The 26,021-nt window shown below is 42.1% G+C and overlaps 1 protein-coding gene across 2 annotated transcripts in view; it reads left to right on the top strand.

The window, feature by feature from the left end:
- Nucleotides 1-22,184, top strand: part of trub1 (TruB pseudouridine (psi) synthase family member 1) — a 60,447-nt gene extending 38,263 nt beyond the window's left edge. For both annotated transcript variants that reach the window (XM_078564665.1, XM_078564663.1), the window contains 5 exons: nt 6,478-6,559; nt 9,374-9,446; nt 14,317-14,456; nt 20,441-20,497; nt 20,640-22,184. In XM_078564665.1, coding sequence (XP_078420791.1) covers nt 6,478-6,559; nt 9,374-9,446; nt 14,317-14,456; nt 20,441-20,497; nt 20,640-20,854 — 567 coding nt within the window. In that variant the 3' untranslated portion in view covers nt 20,855-22,184. The remainder of the gene's footprint in view (nt 1-6,477; nt 6,560-9,373; nt 9,447-14,316; nt 14,457-20,440; nt 20,498-20,639) is intronic.
- Nucleotides 22,185-26,021: the final 3,837 nt, after the last annotated feature.

Genomic DNA, 26,021 nt, shown 5'->3' with positions numbered 1-26,021 from the left:
CAGGCAGAGGTGTACCCCCCAGTTAGAATAGGCTGGTCCTTCTCCAGATGAAAGGCCTGAGCTCCTTGGGTAGGGGATCCATCTGCCACTGTCCAACCAGGAGTCCAGAACACTTGTCCCGTTAATCCTGGCAGAAGACGTGACAGAGTAGACCTCCTGGCACTCGCTTATCCTCCACAGGTCAGCCGGGTCGGTGAACATGAGCGTGAGCAAAGTACCCCCCCTCCCCCCCCCCCCCAGGTGCACAGTAAGGAGCAGCAACCGGCCTGGCACTGATTCCTTGACCCCCAAGATCTCCGGCTGAAAATGTGGGGCCGACAAGATAGGCACCCCCCAGAATTGGAGGCTAGGTGACTCATGTAGACCCCTCTCGCCATTCCAGGAGCCACGTAGCTTTGTCACCTGGAACAGAATGGGTTTCCTGCAGGAAGTACAATGCATACTTCCCGTACCTGAGGACTCAGAAGTTTTGGAACCTGTGCTGTGCGTCCCTGCTGCCGTTGATGTTGAGATTAGCTGTGGTACTCTTCATTGTCAGAAGTATGTGCTACCATTACCATGCCTAGTATAAGAAGGAGAGGACTATTTTAATCCTCCCTCTCCTTCAGGAGCCCAACGAGAAACACGTGGACCCTCCTCTTAGCGTTCTGGTCTAGCCCAGGGGCCTTGAGGGCTTCATGGGCAGACCAGAACATGAGGAAAAGAATGCCACTGCTCCAGGGCCAACTGGACCCTGTCTCGGCGACCGCGATTACTTGCTAGAAAATGCTAGAGCTCCTGTAAAGGGATGAGGGGAGAATCGGTAAGGGGCACCATTGGATCCATCACCTCACCCAACAACGACTCTTAAGTTATCCCCGGTGCTCACCAACAAACCCTGTTCTCCTCCAGGTCCACCCTCTTTACTAGGGCCACCGGCTCTTGTGCGCCTCACCTCCACTGGACCTGGGGACCCGAGTGGGGATGACACCAGCCCAAGCTGGTGTTTTCAGGGGTCTGGGGATCAGGGCTGTTCTGGGGGGCCACCTCCATGCCTCCTCATGGCACAGGGCCTACCCCCCCCCCCCCCATCTATTCTGGCCTCCACTGTGTCTCCATGACAGGAGCATTATCTCAGAGGGTATGCACGCTGACATAAGCCAGACTGGAGTCAAACGTTCACAGATACAATGTGAGCATCCATGGGGTGTCCTCACTGCATGCCGTCATCCTCCACAAATCTAACAGTTATGAGGGCCTCCTGAGCGTGCCTGCCTCGTCTGGCCAAAGCGAGGGCCTCATCCCTATCCACTGCATTCGAGGACCTCCTCACCCTCATCTCCATTCGCATCCTCCTCATCCAAGGACATCTCCAGCTCCTCTGCCTCCTCCTCAGCCAGCTCCTCTCCCCATTGCAGTGCCAGGTAAGGGGCGCAGCAGGCGACAACAATGCGTGGCACCCTCTGTGGACTGCATTATAGGACTCCGCCAGACTGGTCCAAGCACCAGAACCTCATTTTCAACATCCTGATGATCTGCTCCACCAAGTTGCAAGTTGCAGCATGAACCTTTCATGATCATTATACCTTTGCTCTGCTGCAGTCCGAGGCCACTGCAAGGGTGTCATCAGCCACGTCCTCTGCTGGTAGCCCTTGTCACCGAGGAGCCAACCTCTGCAGCCTTTCTGGACCCTGGAAGACGACGGTGACTAAGAATGTAGGAGTCATGCACACTCCCTGGAAGCAGTGTGCAGACGTGCAGGAAGAGTTCCTGGTGGTCGCACACCAGCTGCCACTGAACGAATGGAATCCTTGCAGTTGACATTGTTGACCCAATGTTGTGTCGGATGCCTGAGTGCCACGTGAGTGCTGTTGATGGTACCCTGTAACCTGTAGGAAACACGAGATCTGGGCTAATCCAATCGCTCTTTCATCCTGGCTGTCCTGGTCCTGGGCAAAATGCACGAAGTTGTGTGCCCTTGCAAAGATGGCATCCGTGACTTCATGGATGTATTAGTGGGTGGAGGCTTGAGATACCCCACAGAGGTCACATGTGGAGCCCTGAAAGGAGCCACTGGCATAGAAATTGAACACCATCGTCTCTTTCACGGCCACTGGCAGCAGATTTCCTCCATGTCCACATGGCGCCAAATCCTGCAGCAGATGGGAAATGTGACCGACCAATTCCCTAGACATACGCAGTCCAAGGCGACAATGGTTCTCGGTCATCTGCAGGAATTAAAGGCGGTGTTTATAGACCCTGGGTGTTGCTAAGCACCGATCAGTGACAGCTCGCTGTGGCTTTTCGGCGGCGTATGCAGGAGCCCCAGCCACCCCTTCTTGCTGAGGGTGCTGCTCCTCCCTCTGCGTAGTCAGGCACCTCAGTCGCTCTCCCCTCTATTGCCTGCACTGGCATACAACTAGTTCACCAAGCTCCATGATCCTGATGTTGTACTCCTGCAGGATGAAAGGGAAAGACACACAGGTTAGCATGGATGTACTAAGAACCTGTCCTGGTTAAGTGTGAAGGCCCCTTCATGCATCACAGTGTGTGCTGGCTGCCACATGGATGGCCAGAGGTTAGTGCGCTGCATGGTTGCCTGAAACCCCACTCCACCCGACCGGTGGCAGCTTTGCCCATTGCACTGCATGCTGTGCTATCAGCTCGGGTGCAGGCATTCTCCTAACCTGTGCTGCAAGGCAGCAATTTTAGCTTGGAACCATCAGGGAGACTGGTCCAAATTAGGATGCTGACATTGCAAGGGGCTGTGAGCGCCTCCACCAGTGACTGTTCCAAGGCCAGCTTTAGCAACATGCGCGGTTGTCCAACTGTTCTGCAGTCCACTAAAACGCTCATTACTTTGCAGCCTGTGCTTGAGGGGTGAGAAACTCTGCAGAACTTGATAGCACTTGATGCCTCTGCATTGCTTGAGTGGGCAGATAAGCTAGAAGCCCGACTCCAATCATATCAATGCAGCTGCACCTGAACTGCCTCAGTTGCAGAGGAATTATCACTTAATATAAGGTGTCCGTAACGCTGTTTCCTTCGCCCACCCTGTCCCCCACTCCAAATGATTGTGTGCTATTTGAACAGCTCTGTCTGTAGCTTGTTGCTTTTGGTATTTAGTGTGTTGGTAACCCAATTTGTAGCTTCTGTAATTTCAACTCGTGCCTAGTGCATTTCCTGGCATGCCCTTCTATGCTTCATGTTAAACCGGAGCTGGCCCCCTGGCTTGATCATGGAGTGAGAGATGTGTTGGCCCATGTGATTATAGATTATGGTATTTACTTCTACTACTGATGCCTGTAGCTCTTCATGGATGCCCATTTTTTGACTGTCAGATCTGTCTTTACTCTGTCCCAAATAGCACTTGTGCAATAGTACATAATAGAGATAAAAACAAAAAGCTAAAAGCTACTGCGGATGCTGGAAATCCAAATAATAGATAATAGATATTGTCCTCCCTCTAGAGATGTCTTTATCTTCGCAATGACTGTGTAGTGGTATCATCTACCAGCATTATTGTGGAAAGGCATGTTTACAATGGGTAGTTTGGTAAGGACAAGGTCAAGTAGGTTATTTCCTTGCAATGTTTGCTTTGTCACCCGACAGTCAAAGCTTAACACATGTCTTTCAAGTCTTCACAAGCTTGGTCACTCATTAATATACCATATGAGAGGTCTGACATGGTTAAGAATATAAGCAGGAGTAGGTCGTGCAGCCCCTCAAGCTTGCTTAATTATAGAATCATAAAATGTCTGCAGCACTGAAAGATGTCTTTCTGCCCTTTGTGACCATGCCAGTTCCCTGCAGGAGCAACCCGGCTAGTCCCACTCCCCTGTGGTGCTGCGAATTTTTTCTTTTCAGATAATTATCCATTTCCCTGAAAGCTGTGATTGAATCTGCCTCGACCACGCTCTCAAGCATTCCAGATCCTAACCACTCTCTGCATCTAAAAAAAATAAAGTTTTTCCTTAAGTCGCTTTTGGTTCTGTTGCCATTCACCTTATATCGGTGTCCTTTGCTTCTCCACCCTTCCACCAATGGGAGCTATTTCGCTCTATCTACTCTGCCCAGACCTCTCATGAGCTTGAACATCAACAACTTCATAAGCCCTCTCAACCTCCTCTAAGGAGAACAGCCCCAGCTTCTCCAATCTATCCATGTAACTGAAGTCCCTCATCCCTGGAACCATTTTTGTGAATCTTTTCGATGCCCTCTCCAGCGCCTTCACATTCTTCCTAATGTGTGGTACACAGAATTTGGACATACTACTGCAGCGGAGGGTGAACTAGTGTTTTATAAAGGTTCCCCCGGCATCCTTGCTTTTATGCTCTATTCATAAAGCCCAGAATCCCGTATACTTTACTAATCACTTTCTCAACCTGCCCAACTGCCTTCAATAATTTGTGACATATGCTCCCATATACCTCTGCTTCCGCACCCCTTTTAGAACTTGCCCTTTATATTGCCTCCTCTTCTTCCTATCGCTTCACATTTTGCTGCATTAAATTTCATCATTTTTTAAAATAATGCTAAATGGTTCAACAAGGACCTTGGGTGACAATTGAAATACTTCAGCTGGCATTGATATATACAACAGGTATTGTGGCAGCCCAGTGCCATAGAACATTGGAAGTCTGTGCACCACCTAATTCCGGGTGAGTGAGGCTGGTGATAGGATAGGTCACCTGCTCACCATTTGGTTGAGATGACTTTTAAAATTCAAAATGAAACTAGATAGAAAAGCAGGTGAAAAAGAAAGCAGTAGCCTTGGATTTATTTGCCATGTCAAATGTTTTGTTTTTGCTTAAATATTTGGGATTTGAAATGCATTATGAATGTGACCCTAGGCCACATTTTATTGCTGGGCGCTTAACTTCTCAAATTCTATAGGCGCAATAAGGCTCCAAACCAAAAGCACAAGGAGGCAATCAGATATATTTTGCACTGCTGCCGGTCACAATATTGTATTTCTTAAAGCTGAATATTGTATTCTTAGCTGTTGATAACATCCATGACCTCTTTTTCGTAAATAGTGTAGTTTTTATGGCTATCTACCATTAGCAATAAAGTGTAATAAAAGTTTATTGGACCTTTGACATGTACTTATAGTTCTAGTTCCACATCTTAATTTTGACAATTACTGAAGGCTTTAAGTTCTGCTCTGTTATTGTAACATTGTACTTTGAATTATGCTGCAGGATGAGATTAGTGGAGTGATAATTGGCCATAACTGCACAGTGATAATATTATAATTTTCAATTTATTTTTGGGCGTTGTGATTTGAAAACTTTAATTAGACTTTATGATTCATTTCACTTTGCAGACTGATCATTCTTCAGTGTTTGAATTTCATAGTTTTAGTTTGTGTGCCAAGATACTCATAACAGAAGTGTATGAATATAGGTCACTACATTGATTCTGTGGTAGGAGTATTTCAACAAATTATGCCCTGGGAAAGGAAGATATGAGTAAACTGGTAACTTTGTAACAATACAATAGCATTCTGCTTCTAACTTTCATTAGACCTTTGATTTATTAATATAGGATAATGAGCAATTTTTGGTATATCAATTTGACCCTCCATGGGCAATCACTGGCAGAGTGTATTAGTATGCTGTATGACTGCTGGAGCAGTGGTTTGACTCCAGCCTTCACTAACATATGGCCTTGCAGGTGGCTTGCTGCCAGTTGCTTGCCTGTCAGGCACAGCATCTTCCAAGGAGGTAGAAGCCAGGCTAATAGCTGAGAAAATTTACAGGGATTCACCTTGAACCACATTTCAAGCCTTACTAGCTTTGCTGAAAACTAGGGGAAAAAGCTCATGGATGTCCATTTGCCCTCAATTAAGTCCAGGATATAGCGTCCAGGAGGCCATGAAGAAATTAATAATTGCATGTTATTGCTGAAAAAAAGACTTGCTTTCAAAGCTTTGTGTCTTGTACTCATCAGGACAATCGTCACTTAACAAATTGGCAAATTATGTTTTTAAATTTTTTTTTCCTTGTGCACTTTTAATATGGTTATCATTCAGCACACCATAGAAACTGTTAATTTTTTTTTTCATTTTATCATACTATAAATTAAGACCCAGTGTTTGGAATCACTGAATCAGATTCATTCTCATTTCAATTTTGTGTAATTTGTCTTTTTTGGCTATGTTTGAGAAATCAGCTGGTAGTTTAAGCTGGACGAGGCGAGAGATAATCAGTGTCAAATTCAAGCAAGTCACACTCACAATCTAATTCTGTTAATGTTCTCATTCACCATCTCCCTACTAATTGTCTCAGACCACATGTGAGCAACAAATGGTCTTTTTTAAATTAAAGACACACCATAAAGAAGAATGGGTGGTGAAAATGTTTCGGTCTGGAACAATATCTACCAACACCACAATTTCATGGAAATGAAAAAAGTGGTTTACCTTGAACGTGAGCTCTGGGTTATATCTGCAATGCAATCCTGTAGAATTTAGCTGTCCCAATTTATTTTCAGAAATATACAACAGTTGGGGAACTTGGAAAGGCCACAGACACACTTGATGCTTTAGGGATGGTGACAGAAGAACAATCATATGGTAAGAAAGCTTCAGCAATCTAAATTGTTTTAGTAATTATTTTCCAGATGAATTTTCTACTGAATATGATTACCTGTGTTTTTTAAACTTTATAATGTGATAGGTTTGATAAGTAATATATTCGGGGGTGCATTGGCTGCAATGTTTAAAATATTAAATCTTGGCTCAGGGTCAGTGCACTCACTTCTGAGACAGATGGTTGTGGGTTCAAGTTCCACTTCATTTGAGCAGAGCAATTAACCTAGGCTGACACTTTAGTGCTACAAAGTGAGTACTATCTTGCTGTTAAACTGAAGCCCCATTTGCCTGTTCAAGTGAACATAAAAGCTCTCATGCCACTTTTTTTCAAAGAAATAGGAAATTTTCCTCAACTAACACTGCCAAAACAGATTTATTGATCATTCATCTCATTGCTGTTTGTGGGACATTGTTCATTTGTCTACACAAGAAGTAGTGACTGTGAAGATCTGTTTCCAACCACAGGTTACAAAACATTTGTTAGATCTCGGAACATCAAAATTGTTTCATACGCAAGTGTCTCCAGCTGACCTCCAATCCTCACCTACTTCAGAGCAAAGGCAAACACAAGCTGACAACTATAAATAGAAGTGCTAGGCTGATTCTGTTCGGATTGAGCTAGTCAACAATTCCCTGTACTTAAGTTGAACTTCTGCACCACCCCGTTTTGCTGTAGGCATGTTTCCTTGTGTTGGCTCTGCTTTGCAGTGAATTTAGCTGCAATCTCCAGAGAGATCTTTTCCTGAGGAGGGTACAGAGAATGTATGGAATAGAGGAAATAATGTAGTTTTGCACCTGAAATCATTAAATTCTAAGAATACTTAAATTAGTTTGAATACCATTTTTTGATTCATATGTCATCAAAGATCAAGAATCTAATTTGACTAGTCCTGTGCCAGTGTTTTTCTTTCTCTCCTTCCCATCCCTGAAAGTGACAGATTGTATGGCTTTATGGGTTCTGTGGGTGTTGGGTACCCTCTGGTACCTCATACTTTTCATGTGTGAGCTAAATCAAGTGAGTACTGACAGGTAATTCTAACTCGAAGCCTCTCTGTGCCCTCACTTGACTTCATTACAACTGTACATGTATATAAGGAGGATCAACCTTTGTTGTTTGCCCCTGGGCAAGATGGGGGAGGATGATGGGCTTATATGTTGAGGCAAATTGTGAATCTTTATTGCCATCCTGGCTGAAATACAGTAACTTTGTACTGACTCTTATTCGAGATTGCAACCTTCCTGTTTTTGTGTGACTCAGTTCCACATTACTTATTAGGCAGAAATTTCCATGGAGTCTACTCAATTTCCTGTTGTAACTTTGGCAAAAACCTTGAGAAACAATGCTAAATGGTGGCAGAGAGGGGAACCCCTGTGGAAATTCCATCTTGTTTTCTTTAGCAACTGAGTAATTTTGGAAGTTGTCTCAAATCATTTTTAATTGAACCATTTTAAGACAGTATTTTGTGACTGTGGAATTGATTTTTGTTATTTTGGGCATGCAGGATCATTGTTGAGCAACCCTGGACCAGCTAATTTATGTGCCCAAAGCAGACTGATGCTTTTATTGCTGTGCCCCAATAATCATAGAACCGTAGAATAGTACAGGAGGGGGTCATTTGGCCCATCAAGTATGTGCCTTCTCATTTGAAGAGAAATGCAGTTTGTCTCTCTGTACCAAGCGTTCCTCATATCTCTGCAGCTGTTTTCTTCAAGTATTTATCCAATTCCCTTTGTAAAGCCACTATTGAATCTTTAACCACCAGCACCCTATTAGGCAGTGCATTCAAAATCTTCACCACTCAAGTTCAAAAAAAGTTGCTCCTCATCACCTCTGGTTCTTTTGCCAATTACTGTAGATCTGTGCCATCTGGTTATCGACTCTTCAGCCATTGGAAACAGCTGCTCTATTCACTCTACATAAACTCTTCACGATTTTAAACATCTCTATCAAATCTCCTCTTTGGCTTATCTACTTGAAGGACAACAACCTCAGCTTTCCAGTTTATCCACACAACTAATCCCTCGTCCTGGGGCTGAACATTATCATTTCCTGGCTTTTGTACTCCCTCTCTCTAAGAAGCCCAGGATACCAATTGCTTTGTTTGCCTGTCCTGCCACCTTCAGAGTTCTGTGCACGAGCATCCTCAGGCTTGTCTTTTTGAATCCCTTTAAAATGTTACCATTTAGCACGTATTGTCTTTGTCGTTCTTGCCAAAATGTATCATTTCGTACTTTGTTACGTTGGATTTCATCTGTCATGTGTCAACCCATTCCACCAGCTTTTCTATGTCTTCATGAAGTCTACGAAAGGATTTCTCAGTGCCAACTGTGGCTTAGCCAAAACTTTCCCAATGGAATTTTCTCTAGGCTCAGAATAGTCCTCCTTGCTCTTTCAAAGTGAAATTTATGGAATTGTGCCAAGTAGGAACAGAGCCTTATCTACCCAGATTCATTTCAACTAAATAACAGAAGAAAGATAAAAGGTTACTAATCACATCAGTAAAGTGAGATTCCAAGCCAGAGACGAGAGCACAGTATGCTAATCCATTACAACCTACTAAAGATTTGGTGGGTGGTTGGGGGGGTGGGGAATGGCAAGAGATAGGAGAAAAGAAAGGAAGGTTTTTATATATGTTGGAATACAGCATCCAAGGATCATTTGTATTATTCAAAGCATCTTGCAACAGTGATACCATCTTGACTATTTTGAATCAAAACAGTCTTTGAAATAATACTTTTCCCCTCCCTTTTGGCATGAAGGCAAGAGCTTGAGTGTTTTATTTTGCTATTAACTAGATCACATAACAAAGGATGATCTGGAAAGTGCTCTGAAGAAATTTGCTGGAAACATTATGCAGACTCCTCCATTGTAAGTTAATACTTATGCGTTTTTGGCAATATGAAACTGATGGGAGCAATTACTATGGATATTTTGCATTGCTGAACCAGCCACTTGCTACTTTGATAAATTAAAGAAACGTTTACATAAGAAACAGTCTTTAATTGTTCAACTTATTATGAAGTTAAATCCCCTGCTTCAGTCAGAATCATAGGTCTGAATTTTACCTATCCCCAGTGGTGGGAAAGGTGGGAGTGGGTGCTGGTAAAATAGCAGGGAGCCACGTCAGGATGGCTCCCTGATGACCTCACCAACAGGGAAGTTTCCCAGTGGCTGATACGTGCAATGGCTACCTACTTCACAGAGGCAGCAGACAAATCACATGATTAAGGCCTACGCGGGGCCATTACGTAGGGCTGCCAGCATTTGTTGATGGCTGAGCAGCTTCCTGCTGCATGGGCAGGCCATCAGCTTCATAGAGGTGGCCCCCCTGCAGCAGCTTGGGGGTTGTGGGGGGTGGTGATATACCAATTAAGAGACCACCTCCAGTAATATCATCGAGCTAGTCCAGCTGCCTGAAGTGCGGGCACAAGACCTTCATTTGGTCTTGCATCAGGGCCCCAAATCATAGAATAGCCTCATTCTATGCTATAACCTTTTGGCCAGTCATGTCCTTGCCTCCTCTCTGCAGGAGCAGCTCAGCTAGCTCCATTCCCCTGCCCTTTCCCTATAGCCCTGCAAATCTTTTCTCTTCTGGTGCTTATCCATTCCAGTTTTGAAAACCATGTTTGTATTTGCCACCACACACGATCAGTTCATTTCCAGATCATAACCAATCATAAAAGCATAACTAGAGTTCACCCAGCAATCCAATTGGGAATTCAGAAGGAACTTCTTTTCACAAAGAGTGGCAAGAATGTGGAACTCGCTACCAGAGGGAATGGTTGAAGCGAATTGTATAGATGTATTTAACAGAAACCTAGACAAGCATATGAGGGAGTAGAATAGAGGGTTACGGTGATAGATTTAGATGAAAAAAGATGGGAGGAAGCTCGAGTGAACCATAAACACCAGCATGGGCTGGTTGGGCCAAATGGCCTGTTTCATGCTATATTTCGAATGTAGACTTAAAAAAAAGAATTTTCCTCATGCCACCTCTAGTTCTTTTGCCAATCACCTTAAATTAGTGACTCCTGATTTTGCAACAATTCCACCAAGGGGAGCAGTTTCCCTATCTACTCGAGACCCATCATGAACACCTCTATCAAATCTCCTCTCAAGCTACTCTCAGGCAAACAGCTCCTCCAGTCCGTCCATGTAATTGAAGTCCCTTACTCTTGGAACAATTCTCAATAATCTGTATCTTCTCTAAAGCCTTCACATTCTTCCTAAATTGTGATGCTCAGAATTGGATGTAATAAATACTCCAGTTGAGGCTAAACCAGTCTTTTATAAAGGTTCATCATAACTCCCCTGCTTTCATATTCTAAGCTTCTGTTTATAAAGCCCTCGATTCTGTATGCCTTTTTAGTCACTTTCTCAACCTCCCCTGCCACCTTCAATGATTTGTGCACATGAACCCTAAGATCCACCCGCTCACAAACTCCCTTTAGAATTGTACCCTATATTTTATATTGCCTTTCTGTTCTCTCTACCAAAATGTGTCACTTCTCACTTCTTGAATTTTAATCTACGAGATGTCCATCCAAACCACCACCAGTCTGACTACGTCTTCTTGAAGTCTCCATCTACCTCAGTTCACAATACAATACTTGCAAGTTTGATGTAATCTGAAAGTTCTAAAATTGTGTCCTGTATACCCAAGTCTAGGTCATTAATATGTATCAAGAAAAGCAGTGTTTCTAGTACTGACCGTGGGATCAGTGTACTTGTATGCTTTCCTCCGATCTGAAAAGCAAATGTTGCTCAGCCAACTTTGTATCCACACAGCCACTATCCCTTTCATTCCATGGGCTTCAGCTTTGCTGGCAAGCCTGTTAAGGGACACTTTATCAAACACCTTTTAGAAGTCCATGTACACCACGTCACCCGCATTACCCTAACCAACCCTTTCTGTTACCTCGCTGATGGCCTATAGAGTATACCCAGCTGTGTAATGGTACCTCTATTATTTCTTAACTCAAACCAAATAGATTTGGTACTTGACCCCTCCAGGGAATCCATCCTCTCTCTACAGCACTGTAACATTCTTAATCAATGCTGCCACCCCACCTCCTCCCTTTCCTTCCTCTGGCCAACTTTAGTGAGGAGAATTAGGAAAAACATGCTTGTTCCTTACTTTTCCCCACAAATAGTATGTGCACCATTAGGATTATTTTGGAACGCTCAATTATTAGTTAGCACATCACAAAGTTTAAGTGATTAGATTATATTTATTAATTTTTCAGCCTGGACATCACACATCAACAGCATTGATCATATTGACTGATGTCTGACATGAACATGGCTAATACAAAAAAGGTCAAAACATGACCACAAACTCCCACAACATAATTTTTCTTTTGAAAAGCTGATGCATAAAATCGTGACAAGGTAGCTATTTTCTCTTGGAACTATAAGCAACCGCTTGAACTTCTGTCATATTATTGCTGGCTTGTAATCACTCCTGAATGACCATTATTCTTCAACAAAATGCAAAGGCTATGAGCCCTGGCAATATTCCGGCAATAGTATTGAAGACTTGTGCTCCAGAACTTGCCGCGCCCCTAGCCAAGCTGTTCCAGTACAGCTACAACAGTGGCATCTACCCGGCTATGTGGAAAATTGCCCAGGTATGCCCTGTACACAAAAAGCAGGACAGATCCAACCCCCCAGCCAGTTACAGCCCCATCAGTCCATTCTCGATCATCAGAAAGTAATGGAAGGGGTCATCAATAGTGCTGTCAAACAGCACTTGCATAGCAATAACCTGCTCACTGACGCCCAGTTTGGGTTCCGACAGGGCCATTCAGCCCCTGACCTCAATGCAGCCTTGGTTCAAACCAAGCTGAACTCCAGAGATGATGTGAGAGTGACTGCCTTTGACATCAAGGCCTCATTTGACCGAGTGTGGCATTAAGGAGCCCCAGCAAAACTGAAATCATTGGGAATCGGAGGGAAAACTCTCAGCTGGTTGGAGTCTCCCTAGCACAAAGGAAGATGGTTGTGGTTATTGGAGGTCAGTCATCTCAGCTCCAGGACATCACTGCAGGAGTTCCTCAGGGTCATGCCCTCAGCACAACCATTTCAGCTACTTCATCAATGACTTTCCTTCCATCATAAGGTCAGAAGTAGGGATGTTCGCTGATGATTGCACAATGTTCAGCACCATTCACGACGACTCAGATACTGAAGCAGTCCATGTCCAAATGCAGCAAGACCTGGACAATATCCAGGCTTTGGCTGACAAGTGGCAAGTAACATTAATGCCACACAAGGGTCAGGCAATGACCATCTCCAACAAGAGAGAATCCAACCATCATTCTTTGATGCTCAATGGCATTACCATCACTGAATCCCCCACTATCAACATCCTGGGGGTTACCATTGACCAAAAACGGAACTGGACTAGCCATATAAATACTGTGGCTACAAGAGCGGGTCAGAGGCTAGGAATCGTGCGCGGAGTAACTCACCTCCTGACTTCCCAAAGCCTTCTACAAGGCACAAGTCAGGAGTGTGATGGAATACTCTGTACTTGCCTGGATGAGTGCAGCTCCCACAACACTCAAGAAGCTTGACACCGTCCAGGACAAAGCAGCCTGCTTGATTGGCACCACATCCACAAACATTCACTTCCTCCACCACTGATGCACAGTAGCAGCAGTGTGTACCATCAACAAGATGTACTGCAGGAATTCACCAAGGCTCCTTCAACAGCACCTTCCAAACTCACGACCACTGCCATCTAGAAAGGCAAGGGTAGTCGATAGATGTGGAACACCACCACCTGGAAGTTCCCCTCCAAGTAACTGACCATCCTAACTTGTTGGGTCAAAATCCTGGAATTCCCTTCATAACAGCACCATGTGTCTACCTACGCCACATGGACTGCAGCAGTTCAAGAAGGCAGCTCACCACCACCTTCTCAAGGGCAACTAGGGATGGGCAATGAATGCTGGCCCAGCCAGCGAAGCCCACATCCAGTGAATGAATTTTTAAAAAAAAACATAATTTGTGCTAGCTACCAAGTTCTGTAACTTATTTTAAAAAGCTTTTTTCCTCAAATAAGATCAATTAATCTTGCATCATTGGTTATTCTTTGTGTATCTCTAAATTACAAAGCTAAAAGCTGTAATTTAGGCTCTGGATTTTGTAATTGGTATTCGAAATTCTTTAACTAAATTACAACTTTTGCAAATCCAGATTATTTGTACCTAAAGTTTCTTCCACAGATATCTGATATTCATTAAGCAACTGCTATGCAACTGTGGCTTTGTCTTATACCAATTGCATTTAGTTTGACTAAAATAATGTTTCTTTCAAAAAGCAGACTTTCTACATTTAATTATCCTACATTGAAAAAGTGTATAAAGGTAAATGTTCAATCACCTTTTTAAAAGTACTTCCAAATTACTTCAGGAAACTTGCACTTAATAATGATTGGAAATCCGCAGGTAGAGTCCTGCTTGAACGGTGTCTCAAAGCTGTACTTCAGAGACTTTGATTGTCTGGCTGCTGGCTGCATGTCAGTTCTCTTGGCAGTAGAAGCAAGGAAGCTGTGGATCTAACTTGCTGTGAAAGTTGCAGGGTTTTTTTATATACGTTTCTTTTCAACAACTGGCTGTTAATGAATTTTTTTTTTTACAACCTATTGGAATCACAAGGGTACCTTTACATTTGGCCTTTTTTATTACATGAAAATGTTGTTTAATAATTGTTTTAAAATTCTTGCTTTCAGATATTCTGCTTTGAAGCAAAATGGGCAACGGCTTTCCTGTTTGGTGAAGAAAGGAAAAGCTGTAGAAGCTAAACCTGCCAGGCCTGTTGTGGTTTTCAGTCTTTCTGTACAGGATTACAATCCTCCTCTCTTTACTTTAAGTAAGCAAAGTCACTCGTTCTGTTACTTCAAGGAGATGCATTACAAGCTCAGTACTTAGTTCATTATTAAAAAGAAAGTTTCACTAATGGAGATAAAGAGAAGAGGTGAATTCAGTTAAACGTAGAAATTGTAGCTGCTGGTTTACTCGCCTTCAAGAATTGGAAGGCAGCAGGAGTTGTACCTTTTTTTTCAGAAGCGTACCAAGTGCAATGGCAATGAGATTCGAATTTGCATATTATTAGTAGGAATATAAATTTGTAAATGCTGTGGCAGTAGAGACCAGCTGCTTTTTTGTTTCTTAACTGCTTGCTACACTTGCAAATTTTGTGATTTCTGCAAATTTTGAAATTGTGCCCTGTACTCCCCAAGTCCAAGTTATCAATACATATCAGAACCTGCAGTGGTCCTTGTATTAAATCTCAGGTGCTACTGTATACCTTCTGTCAGTCTGAAAAACAGCCATTCACCACAAATTTCTGTTTTCTATCCATTCATCAACTTTGAATCCATGTTGCTTCTGTCCGTTTTATCTCATAGTATTTGATTTTGTTAATAAGCCTAATATGTTACTTTATCAAATGCCTTTGGACGCCTGCACATACATCAGCTGCACCGCTCTCATCCACCTTCTGTTACCTTATCAAAAAAACTCAAATTAAGTTGGTCAAACACAATTAACCCTTAATATATCCACTCTGGCTCTCCTGTATTAGTCCACATTTGTTCAAGTTGTTGTTATTCTACCAGATAATTGTTTCTATGTTTCCCACCACTGAGATTAAATTGACAGCCCTGGAATTGCTATGTCTATCTTTCTCTTTTTCTTTGAACAAGGGGCTAACATTTTCAATCATCCAATCCTTTGGCACCATTCCTGTCTCTAAGGTGGATTGGAAGATCATGGCCAGTACCTCTGCAATTTCTACTCTTGATTCCCTTAGCAACTTAGAGGATGTATCCTATCTGGAGCAAGTGACTTGACCATTTTAAGCACTGCCAACCTTTTTATATTCTTTCCCAGTACCCCACAAACCTTCCAGTTTACCATTGCCATGGCAAAGACCTCTTTCTTGGTAACCACTGATTCACTAAGTATTTATTTAGTACCTTAGCCATTCATTCTGCACCACCAATGGTTCTCCAGTATGGTCCCTACTTGGCCTCACAGGTCATCTAGCAACCATTAGTGTTAATATGTCCAGTGAAGACTTTTGGATTCCCTTTACGTTAGGTGCCAATCTTTTCCTGTACCTTCTCTTTACCTTCCTTTTCTCTCTTCACTACTCCGTACTTTATATTCAGCATGATCTCCCCTTGTATTATCAAGGTGACATTTGTCACACCCCCTTTTTCTGCTTCATCCTACTCTCCAACTCCTTCCTCCAGGGAACCCTGGCTTTGGCTGCCCTCTCTTTTCCCCTTGTAAGCATCTACTGGAACTGTCTCCTCTGTAAGGGCCACCCATTATTTCATTACATTGCCGCCTGCCAGTTTTTGACTCCAGTTTACCTAGGCCAGATCCCCCCTCAATCTACTGAAATGAATCCTCCTCCAATTATTTATTTTTTTTATTTTACTGGTCCTTGTCCTTCTCCATAACTAATCTAAACCTTACGATACTATGATCACTAATCCAGAGATTTCCAACTGTGACCTTCTCCAATTGACCTATTTCATTCCCCAGGGCTGGATCCATCAATGTCTCCATCTTCATTGGCCTGGAAACATACTAATCAAGGAAATTCCTCTGAACAAACTTCAGAAATTCTTCCCCTTCTCTGCCCTTAACATAATCACTTTTCCATTCAATATAGGGGCAGTTGAAGTCTTCAATTATCATAACTCTATCGTTCTTTCACCTCTAAGATTTCTTTGCAAATCTGCTCCTCTAACTCCTTCCACTCTTTTGCTTATAAAATGCACCAAGGATAAAAACTCTTTTTATTGTTTCTGAATTCCAACTAAATAGATTGTCTTTGATCTCTTGATTTTCTTTGCCTTTTCAGTAGTGTAATATTTTTCCTAATCAGAACTGCTGCCCCTCCTTTTTCCTACCCTTTGTTTCCTGATTACCTTGTGCCTGGAAAATTAAGCATTAAATGCTCCCCTTTTTTGAGCCAAGCCTCAGTCATTGACACTACATCCTATTCCTTTCCTATTGCACCTGCAGCTCAACCTTATTCGCCACACTTTGTGCATTTACATATCTGCACTCCATACCTAACTTGGATCTCTTTTGGTATTTTGTGTGATTGCACTGAATTCTGTATTTTTTTTCTGTCATTCATGGTATGTGGCGTCGCTGGCTAGGCCAGCATTTATTGCCCACCCCTAATTGCCGTTGAGAAGGTGGTGGTGAGCTGCCTTCTTGAGAAGCTGCAGTCCATGTGGTGTAGGTACACACATGGTGCTGTTAGGGAGGGAGTTCCAGGACTTCAACCTTGAAGGAACCGATATGTTTGCAGGTCAGGATGGTGAGTGGCTTGGAGGGGAATTTCCAGGTGGTGGTGTTCCCATCTGTCTGCTGTCCTTGTCCCTCTGGATGACAGTGGTCATGGGTTTGGAATGCTGTCTAAGGAGGCTTGGTGAGTTCCTGCAGTGCATCTTGTAGATGGTATAAGCTGCTGTCACTATGTGTCAGTGGTGGGGTGGTAGAGGGAGTTAAGTTTTTGTGGATGGGGTGCCAATCAAGCAAGTTGCTTTGTCCTGAATGGTGTCCAGCTTCTTTAGTGTTGTTGGAGCTGCACTCATCCAGGCAAGTGGGGAGTATTCCATCACACTCCTGACTCGCGCCTTGTAGATGGTGGAAGGTTTTGGGAAGTCAGGAGGTGAGTTACTCCTCACACGATTCCTAGCCTCTGACCTGCTCTTGTAGCAACAGTATTTATAGCAAGCCCAGTTCAGTTTCTGTTCAATGGTAACCCCGAAGATGTTGATAGTGGTGGATTCAGCGGTGGTAATGCCGTTGAATGCCAAGGGGCAATGGTTAGATTCTCTCTTGTTGGGGATGGTCTTTACCCGCCACTTTTGTGACTTGCCACTTGTCAGCCCAAGCCTGGATATTGTCGAGGCCTTGCTGCATTTGGACATGGACTGCTTCAGTATCAGTATCTGAGGAGTCATGCACAGTACTCGATATTGTGCAATCATCACTTCTGACCTTATGATGGAAGGAAGATCATTGATGAAACAGTTCAAGATGGTTGGGCCAAGGACAATACCCTGAGGAACTCCTGTAATGATGTCTTGGAGCTGAGATGACTGACCTCCAACAACCACAACCATCTTCCTTTGTGCTAGGTATGACTCCAGTTTTGCTAGGGCTCCTTGATGCCACACTTGGCCATCACTCTCGTCTCGCCTCTGGAGTTCAGCCCTTTGGCCTGTGTTTGATCCAAGGCTGTAATGAGGTCAGGAGCTGAGTGATTCTAGCAAAACCCAAACTGAGTGTCAGTGAGCAGGTTATTGCTAAGCAAGTGCCGCTTGATAGCACTGTTGATGACCCTTTCCATAACTTTACTGATGATGGAGGGTAGACTGATGGTAATTGGCTGGGTTGGATTTGCCCTGCTTTTTGTGTACAGGGCATACCTGGGAAACGTTCTGCATTGCTGGGCAGATGCCAGTGCTGTAGCTGTACTGGAACAGCTTGGCTAGGGGCTTGGCAAGTTCCGGAGCACAAGTCTTCAGTACTATTGCAGGAATATTGTCAGGGCCCAGAGCCTTTGCAGTATCGAATGTCTTCAGCTGTTTCTTGATATCAGGTGGAGCGAATCGAATCCTTTGAAGACTGGCATCTGTGATTCTGGGTCCTCCGGCGGAGGCCAAGATGGATCATCCACTTGGCACTTATGGCTGGAGATTGTTGCAAATGCTTCAGCCTTATCTTTACCTATTTCAGTGTATCTCTCTCTATTTCTAATGCTAAAGTGTACCTTTTTTCTACTTTTTTAACACCTTCTCCCTTGTTGCCTAAACACCTGCTGAATTAGTCTAAACCCTTTTCCATGGCACTGTTTAAATACTTGGACAGATATTGGTTCTAGTTTTGCTCAAAATTTTGAGATTGAAGGTTGAGGTGCAACCCATCCTTACAGAACTGATTACAATGTCCTAGGAATCTGAAGCCTTCCTTGCTGCTCCATGTCTCTGGCCATGCATTAACCTGCCATATCTTATTTCTACTCTTACTAGCATGTAGCACTCAGAACCTAGAGATTACTACATTTTTAGATTCTGCTTTTTACCTTGCTCCCTAACACCTTTAAACTCTGACTGCAGGACCTCAACCCTCTTCCTCCCCATCATGACCACAACTTTTTCCCCTCCCCCTTTTCATGATATCCCTTACCCTTGTGGCAAAGAGGCAGCATACCATGTGGGTTCTCGTGTTAACGGTGACAGAATTACTCATCTGTCTCCTTGACTATCGAATCCCCAATTACTACTACACATATATACTTTGCTATATTCCCCTGTGGAGTTGGCTTGCCTCATGGTACTAGATGTAGGACTGCACCCTGTTGGATTCTAGAAAGCCAGTTGGTGAAGGATGGAGCTGGAGCCAATCTTTAAACTATTTTATAAGCATTTATTTACAGAGCTACACATTATAAGCATGCAGATCCTAACTCAACAACCACTGTTTCAGTCAATGTCTATTTATAGTGGCACAAATGAATTCCCAGTTAATGCCACCATTTGCACACAATTAAAACAAAATATGCAGTTAACACACACCTGCAATATGTTGCCACTCCCACCGCTATTCAATGCTGAATATTGGTTTGAGTACCATAATCCCAGAGGATTCCTGTACTGCCTTCCTCTTCATAAACCCTTCTGCATGGCCACCCACTTGCCTCTCTGAATTCTATCTGATTGTGGGATGATTCCCCTCCTGGAATCCATGACACAAGAGAAACTCAGCCACCCATATGCCCATATAGTGAATCCAGTTATCTCTCAAGCTCAAAAACCCTCAGCGTGAGTTTAGGTAACTGAAAGCACTTCATGAAAATATAGCCCTCTGGGGCACAGGAAGCAACTTAAAGTTCCCGCATAGTGCACAATTACAGGCTACCGCTTGTGGGTGTCTCTCCGTTCTCGTTAAAACTTGAAACAAAATATAAGATTTATATAATTACTGTTAGCTAGATTTAAACTACGCTGCTCTTTTTCTAGTCACTCTTCAAAGTGAAATACTCAATGACCAAATTATTTACTGAAGCTTAGCGAAAACCACTGAGATACCAAGCACACACAATCTTCTAAGTATTATGCACCAAGATATGTGACTTGATAGTTAGCTTAGAATCCTATGACTGCAGCTTAATTTCTTTTGAATTGCCTATGAAAAACCATCTACCTCCCCTCCCCGAATTCCTGCACCAAATCATCAAATTTTTAGCACCACTCAATTTACAATGCTGCCAGCTCTGTCAACAAGCTTTATGCCAAGAAGATTGAGGAAAAGAAAACTCAAAATCTGGGCTTTTCAACTGTGAAAGCAAGTGACTGAAAGATGATCTTATAGAAGTTAATAAATGGTAGAAAAGTATACCCAGAATACTCATTCAATCTAAATCTTGATGGGACAAGTTCAAAATACGAAAGGAGAAATTCAGGAAACTGTTTTTGCACCGTAAGCAAATACACATGGTTTTTGAGTAGAGCAGTCAAGGCAAAAACCCTGAAAATGTGAGGCATAGATGCTGTGACAGGAGAATTTGGTCATCTTTGTTCCTGATGTTGTAGAATGGCCTTGCTCATTGCACCTAGATGAATTCTAGGAATATATTTTACTAAGCTGCTGAAGTGGATCCATATGGATATTATATATTTGTCCTTCTGTACATTGTGTATTGACTAAATAAAAAACACAAACTCTGGCTTGTAAAATGGTGCTAAAAGAAGGAAAAGGACTGCTTACCTTTTGTGCTCCAAATTAGCTGGTTAAAGTGCTGTTTTTTTTTTTTTGCAGATGTTGAATGTGGAGGTGGCTTTTATGTCCGCAGTTTGGTTAATGACCTTGGCAAAGGTAGGAACCAATAAGCATCTTCTTTCGCAGCAAAATGCTGGAAATCTGCAAAGATTAGTTGTTTTAACAGTTTTTCCCCCCTGTTGGAGCAATATCCATGAAATGCCATGTCATATATTAATGCAACTATTTTATTTTTAAGAGCTTTCTTCATGTGCCCATGTGAAGGAGTTGATCAGAACCAAACAGGGTCCTTTCACATTGGATGAACATGCACTTCAAGAGGAGAATTGGACAATAGATGAAATTGTTAAAGCCGTAGAGTCCTGCACGCAATTAGTTTCATCTGACGCAGCACATAAGAAATTGAAGACAAACTCTCAGGAAATCACTGAACAAGTAGAAGAAGCTGATTGACGTTCAGATGCATTTCTTCATGAAAAAACAAAATAAAGAATACAACGTAATCTGAATTATTCTGCTGTACTCTTCAAATTCGGAAAGTTGAACAAGTCTGAATAACAGCACTTTGAAAGTTCACTTTGAAAATGCCGAACTGTCGAGCCTTTGTGTTGCACAATTAATCTGTAACCAGCTTCACAATCTCAAAGCTGTTGCTCCTCAGATGGACTTTGTCATCAAGGGAGATTCAGTCAACATCTATGAGACTTTGCTCTGTTGAAATGTTCATGTTACATAATTTTCCCTTTATGCAAGATATGAATAACTCTTGAATAATTAGGAAACTTCTGTTACTGTTGTTGAAGCTGTATGTTTGATGATTAATCATTTTTTCATTGCCGTGAATCGGTCATTTATAACCCTGGATGTGAATATTTTGGTATCAGAGCATAAAGAACCTTTTCCTTAAGCATGCAGTGTATCTTGTAATATCCTCCTCCTCATTAACAATGATGGCGTAGTTAATTTACAAATGACCCCTTCACTCCCTTAGACAATTCATTCCTACACCATATATATTTTGTATAAAATGTCTGTTACATCCAGCCAATCAAATTCTATTACAGATACAAAACAACATTTGTTAAAAAGGCAATTGGTCACTGTCCTTGAGTCTGAAATGTACAAGCCATTACAGCTACCCTGCGACAACAGTTTGAATAACTGCAATTATCTGGATTTACTTCAAGAGCTTTAGCCTTAAAAGGACAGGCTAAGTTAGCAGCTCAACATCACAACATGCTCTTGCCCCGAGTCTGCTTTTTTGAGTAATGCTATGGAAGGTCCTTCAGTTACTCAAAATATTGAATGCCTGTGTGATTTTTTTCTGATGTTTTGGAGAATCTCCCAGAAAAGGTTTCAAGTCCTTGCATGTATATCTTTGCAGTTCAGTCTGGCCACCCATATTCAAAATGATTAGAAATAAAGCCAGTCCTGATACAGAGCAGCAACTCAGCCAAACTAGGTTTCTTGCAAGCTTATAAATATCCTCATAGAATCATCATAAAAGAATTACTATTTCAGAACAGTAACTGAAAACTCTTGAGCAATCCTAGCAGATGTCAGCTGATGAGTTTAAACACTTATTACAAGTTATTGTAGCATGTCTTGGATATCAACCCAATTTCTGCAGTAATATACATGCCATTTGTTAACAAAATGGGTTTAGTGCAATATTTCTCCATCGAAGATGTGGGACTTCAGGGATCCAAGTTGCAAATGTGTTTTTTTTTAAAAAGAAAATTGATTCAAAATTGAAGAAATTAAAGAAATGTTTTAAAATTTCTGAGAGACTTACTGTTTGTTTGGATATTGGAGCATTTTGCATGTCACATCTTGGGTGTTGAAATATGTTAAATCTGGTTGTCCAAAAATAGAAAAGCATGTGATAAATTACCTCCAAATACTGAAGTATTCCAAATGGGTTTCTAGTGATCAGACTTAAGGTGCCTTTAATGGATGTGTTAAAAAGACTTTTGGTGGAGTAGTACAGGTACAATGTCTCAAATCTTAGGGAACGAGGCTGTGCCAAATTTTGGGTTTTCCTGGATTTTGGAAAATAAAATTGCAAGCCTGTCCTAGGCCAAATGCAAGGATAAAGACATAAGGCAAATTTGTTTGGGCTGATTTAAGAAGCACTTTGTTGTTCTACAATAGCTCAGCGCATCTAGATGTCTGTCACGAGAAGTTCAGCAACGTGTTTGGCATATATTTACCCCCCAACGTAACATCATGATGTAGCCAATGGACCAAGGAATTTTAAGGTCCATCAAGTCCAAGTATAAAGACAAATTTGAGGTGTATGCTTCATGTTGTGAACCAAAGCCTCGGGAGAGCAGAGTTCTGAAAGAATTTTGTGAAGGATGCCATCCTTCATGCTGCACATGTTTGGAACCAAGTGATTAAAGACACCATGATTAACGCTTGGTAAAACCTGTGGACAGCAATTATGTTTAATGTTGATGAAGATACTCATTTTGAAGGAGTTGTGTGTCTAATGAGAAGAAAATGATTTCAAAACTGTTAAGAGTACACAAGTGCTGTCTTCTCAAGCTGCGCAATCATTGGGTGAACAAAATATTGAACAAGTTATGAACATACGCAATGATGCTCCTGTTGTTCACACATTTACAGATGTTGAAATTGTGGAAATGGTTTTATACCCAGAGGAGAAAGATAGTAACAGTGAGGATGGTGATGATAACATCTTACCCTCTTCATCAAATTTAACTGACTTACAATGAGTGTGAGCCTTGAGAACAAAGTGCTTCTTGAACCAGTCCAAATAAATTTGCCTGGTTATCACTGCTCACTTGTTAGCATAGTAATGAACTGGAAATATTCTTACCTCCTTGAAACATCTTGGACGCTGGCCTTTTCAGCACAACCAAGCACAGTAAGCCTATCTTTTGTGCCTTTTAAACCTGTTGGTGCCTTCTCATCATTCTCATCAACTGTTGCTAAGATTTCCTTGGTATGTAATGCCAAAAAGGGATGTTTCATTGGCGTTATAGATTTGTCCAGCAGAAAGGCTTTCATCAGCAATTGGTGAACTCTGCTGAGGCTTTATCTCCACACACTTTTAATTGCCTTATTTCATGATGCCTTTAAATTTGCTTAACCAACCTGAAGTGTAGTTGCATGAAATTGAAATATTCAGTTCACTGTGGAAAATCTTGGCTTGCTTAATTAACAGTGGTGCCGTCAATGGCATTCTATACCCTCTGCCGGATCACTCTGTCTAAATCATCACTTCTTGGTTTCTGTATAGTTTGTTCATTTACTCATTTATTTCTGAACACCACTTTCAGCATTAAATTTCAAGACCTGGTCTTTGTTTTAAATAGTAAATGGTGGAGGTACCCACCCCATACTCCTCACTTCACTTTTGCACTGATACACCTCTCTCTAATTTCTGCAATAATTCCACTGTCTTGTCTATGGACAAGAAATTACGCTTCCTTTTTCCAGTGCTACGCATCTCACCATTTTGATATGATGCCAAAACTTAATACACTAATAAAAAAGACAATTTAGTGAATAATCTTGTAAAGAAAATGATTTGGTCAGGTCAGGTGGTTCAGGTCAGGCCAAGTGGGGTCAAGAATTGTCGACTGGGAACTAGACTGGTAAATGAAGTGGCAAAGCCATCTTGCTACCGAGAACCAGCGCCTAGCAAAATTGTTCCACTAAGTCAGAATTAAATTTAACCACATGTGAAATGCAACATTTTGGAACATTTTCAAAAATGTCCAGCTTTTGGACAGCTGGATGTTGGACATTGTGTAGCTATGCAAATCAGTTATTGAGGCTGTACTGTTGTTCTACTTTTTAATCTTTTATTTCCTTGCCAAGATGCATGGTGTTGCCAGCAATCACATTTCCATATTTTTTGGGCCATTAATATCCATCTCTTTCAATAAAGTGGAATAGGAATTAGTCCAATAGCCATTTGTTAAATCCCCCTTCAACTTGAAAGGTTGTTGTAATTAGACAATAATTGCAAGTTACCTATCATGTAATGTAGCTGTTTTTAAAATAATTGATGGGTAAAGTATTAAGAAATATTCTGGTAACATTTTTAAAAATTGCCTCCCCCTGCCCCTCCCACAAACCACACCTCATAAAGTGGTCAATTTTGTGCTGCTGGACACTTCTGTTGTTGCCACTGCCCTACAGTGCTTTACTCAAATGGCCATTACTCATAAATGGTGGGCTATTTAACCGTGGGGGCATCATAGATCAGGTTAACCCTGTTTTCCCTTGATAGCCAGACATGTCCATTTCTGCGACTGCAAAAATGAGAACCTGGCTGATTTAACCTTCCATAGCCCACTAAGTTGTGGCAGTGAGGTCAGTTGTAGCACTATCACGACTGCTGTGGATGAAATCAACAAACTCTGCACAGATGGGGGTTATTGATGCAAGGAGCTTACATTCTATCTTTCAGATGCCCGCTGAGACATCAGATGTTTTTCTTTTCTGGGTTAAATATATATTTTTCATCTTGGCTTTTCTTTCTTTCTAGTCATTCACATCATTGAGCATTGGTCAAGTGAGATGTAAAGCAGGTTGTATGTGATGCAAATCTCCAGTAATGGTGCTACAATCTCAAAAGGACCAGTTACTTTTTTGCAATTTTTTTACACTATCCATCTTAACTATTTGGTACGAATTGGGCCAATTTGTTATTTGAACTTAGTTCTGGATTTGAACTTTGTTACCCCATTTTTACTGATGATCAGAGACAAAACTGAATGCAACCCAGTTGAGATGATAAACTACTGAAAGGACATTTTGAGAATGTACCACTGTGGCATAAAGAGGAAGCCGTGATACCTTGTGGTATTTATCTGGTAAACTTTTAATCATGCAAGTATTGTTCTGAAAATCAAAAGGGGTACAACTAACAAATGATATCCTTTGACTGTCATCATCATACTCCGAACTACCTAATTAATAATTTTCAATTAATTGTGCCCCTTGTTGTTTGAACCATTAAGGTAAAATGTGTTTGGATCAATTTCCTTCATTCATGTGAAATCAGCTAGTTGAAAGTAGTAATGCTGAAAAGTTCACTTGGGGAGGGTTTCAGAATAAATTAACTCATGAACTTGGTGGCTACTGATTCCATTATCTCTCTGCCTAACTGTTTGCAACCTTGGTGTCATAGTTGATGAGCTGAGCCTCTGACCACATCTGTGCTATCGCTAAGGCTGCCTGTTTCCACCTCTCTTGTATCACTTGAACTTGCCCTTTCTCAGCTCATCTGTTAAAACCCTCATCCATGCCTTTGTTATCTCTGGACTTGACTATTCCAATGCACTTCTGGCCAGCCTCCCACATTCTATGTTCCCTAAACTTGATGTCATCCAAAACTCTGCTGCTCTGTCCTTACACAAAATCCCGTTCACCCTTTGCTCGTACTTGCTGACTTGAATTAGCTTCCAGTTAAGGAACACAACTTTAAAATTCTCATCCTTGTTTTCAAATCCCTCCATGACTTTCCCCCTTCCTATCTCGGTAATCTTTTCCAGCCCTAAAACCCTCTAAGGTATTTGCATTCCTCTAATTCTGGCATCTTTAGCATCACTGATTTAATCACCCATTGGTGACTGTGCCT

Source organism: Cetorhinus maximus, chromosome 20, assembly GCF_964194155.1.
Source record: "Cetorhinus maximus chromosome 20, sCetMax3.hap1.1, whole genome shotgun sequence".
In the NCBI taxonomy this organism is placed as follows: domain Eukaryota; kingdom Metazoa; phylum Chordata; class Chondrichthyes; order Lamniformes; family Cetorhinidae; genus Cetorhinus; species Cetorhinus maximus.
This window is presented reverse-complemented; position numbering and strand designations above follow the sequence as displayed.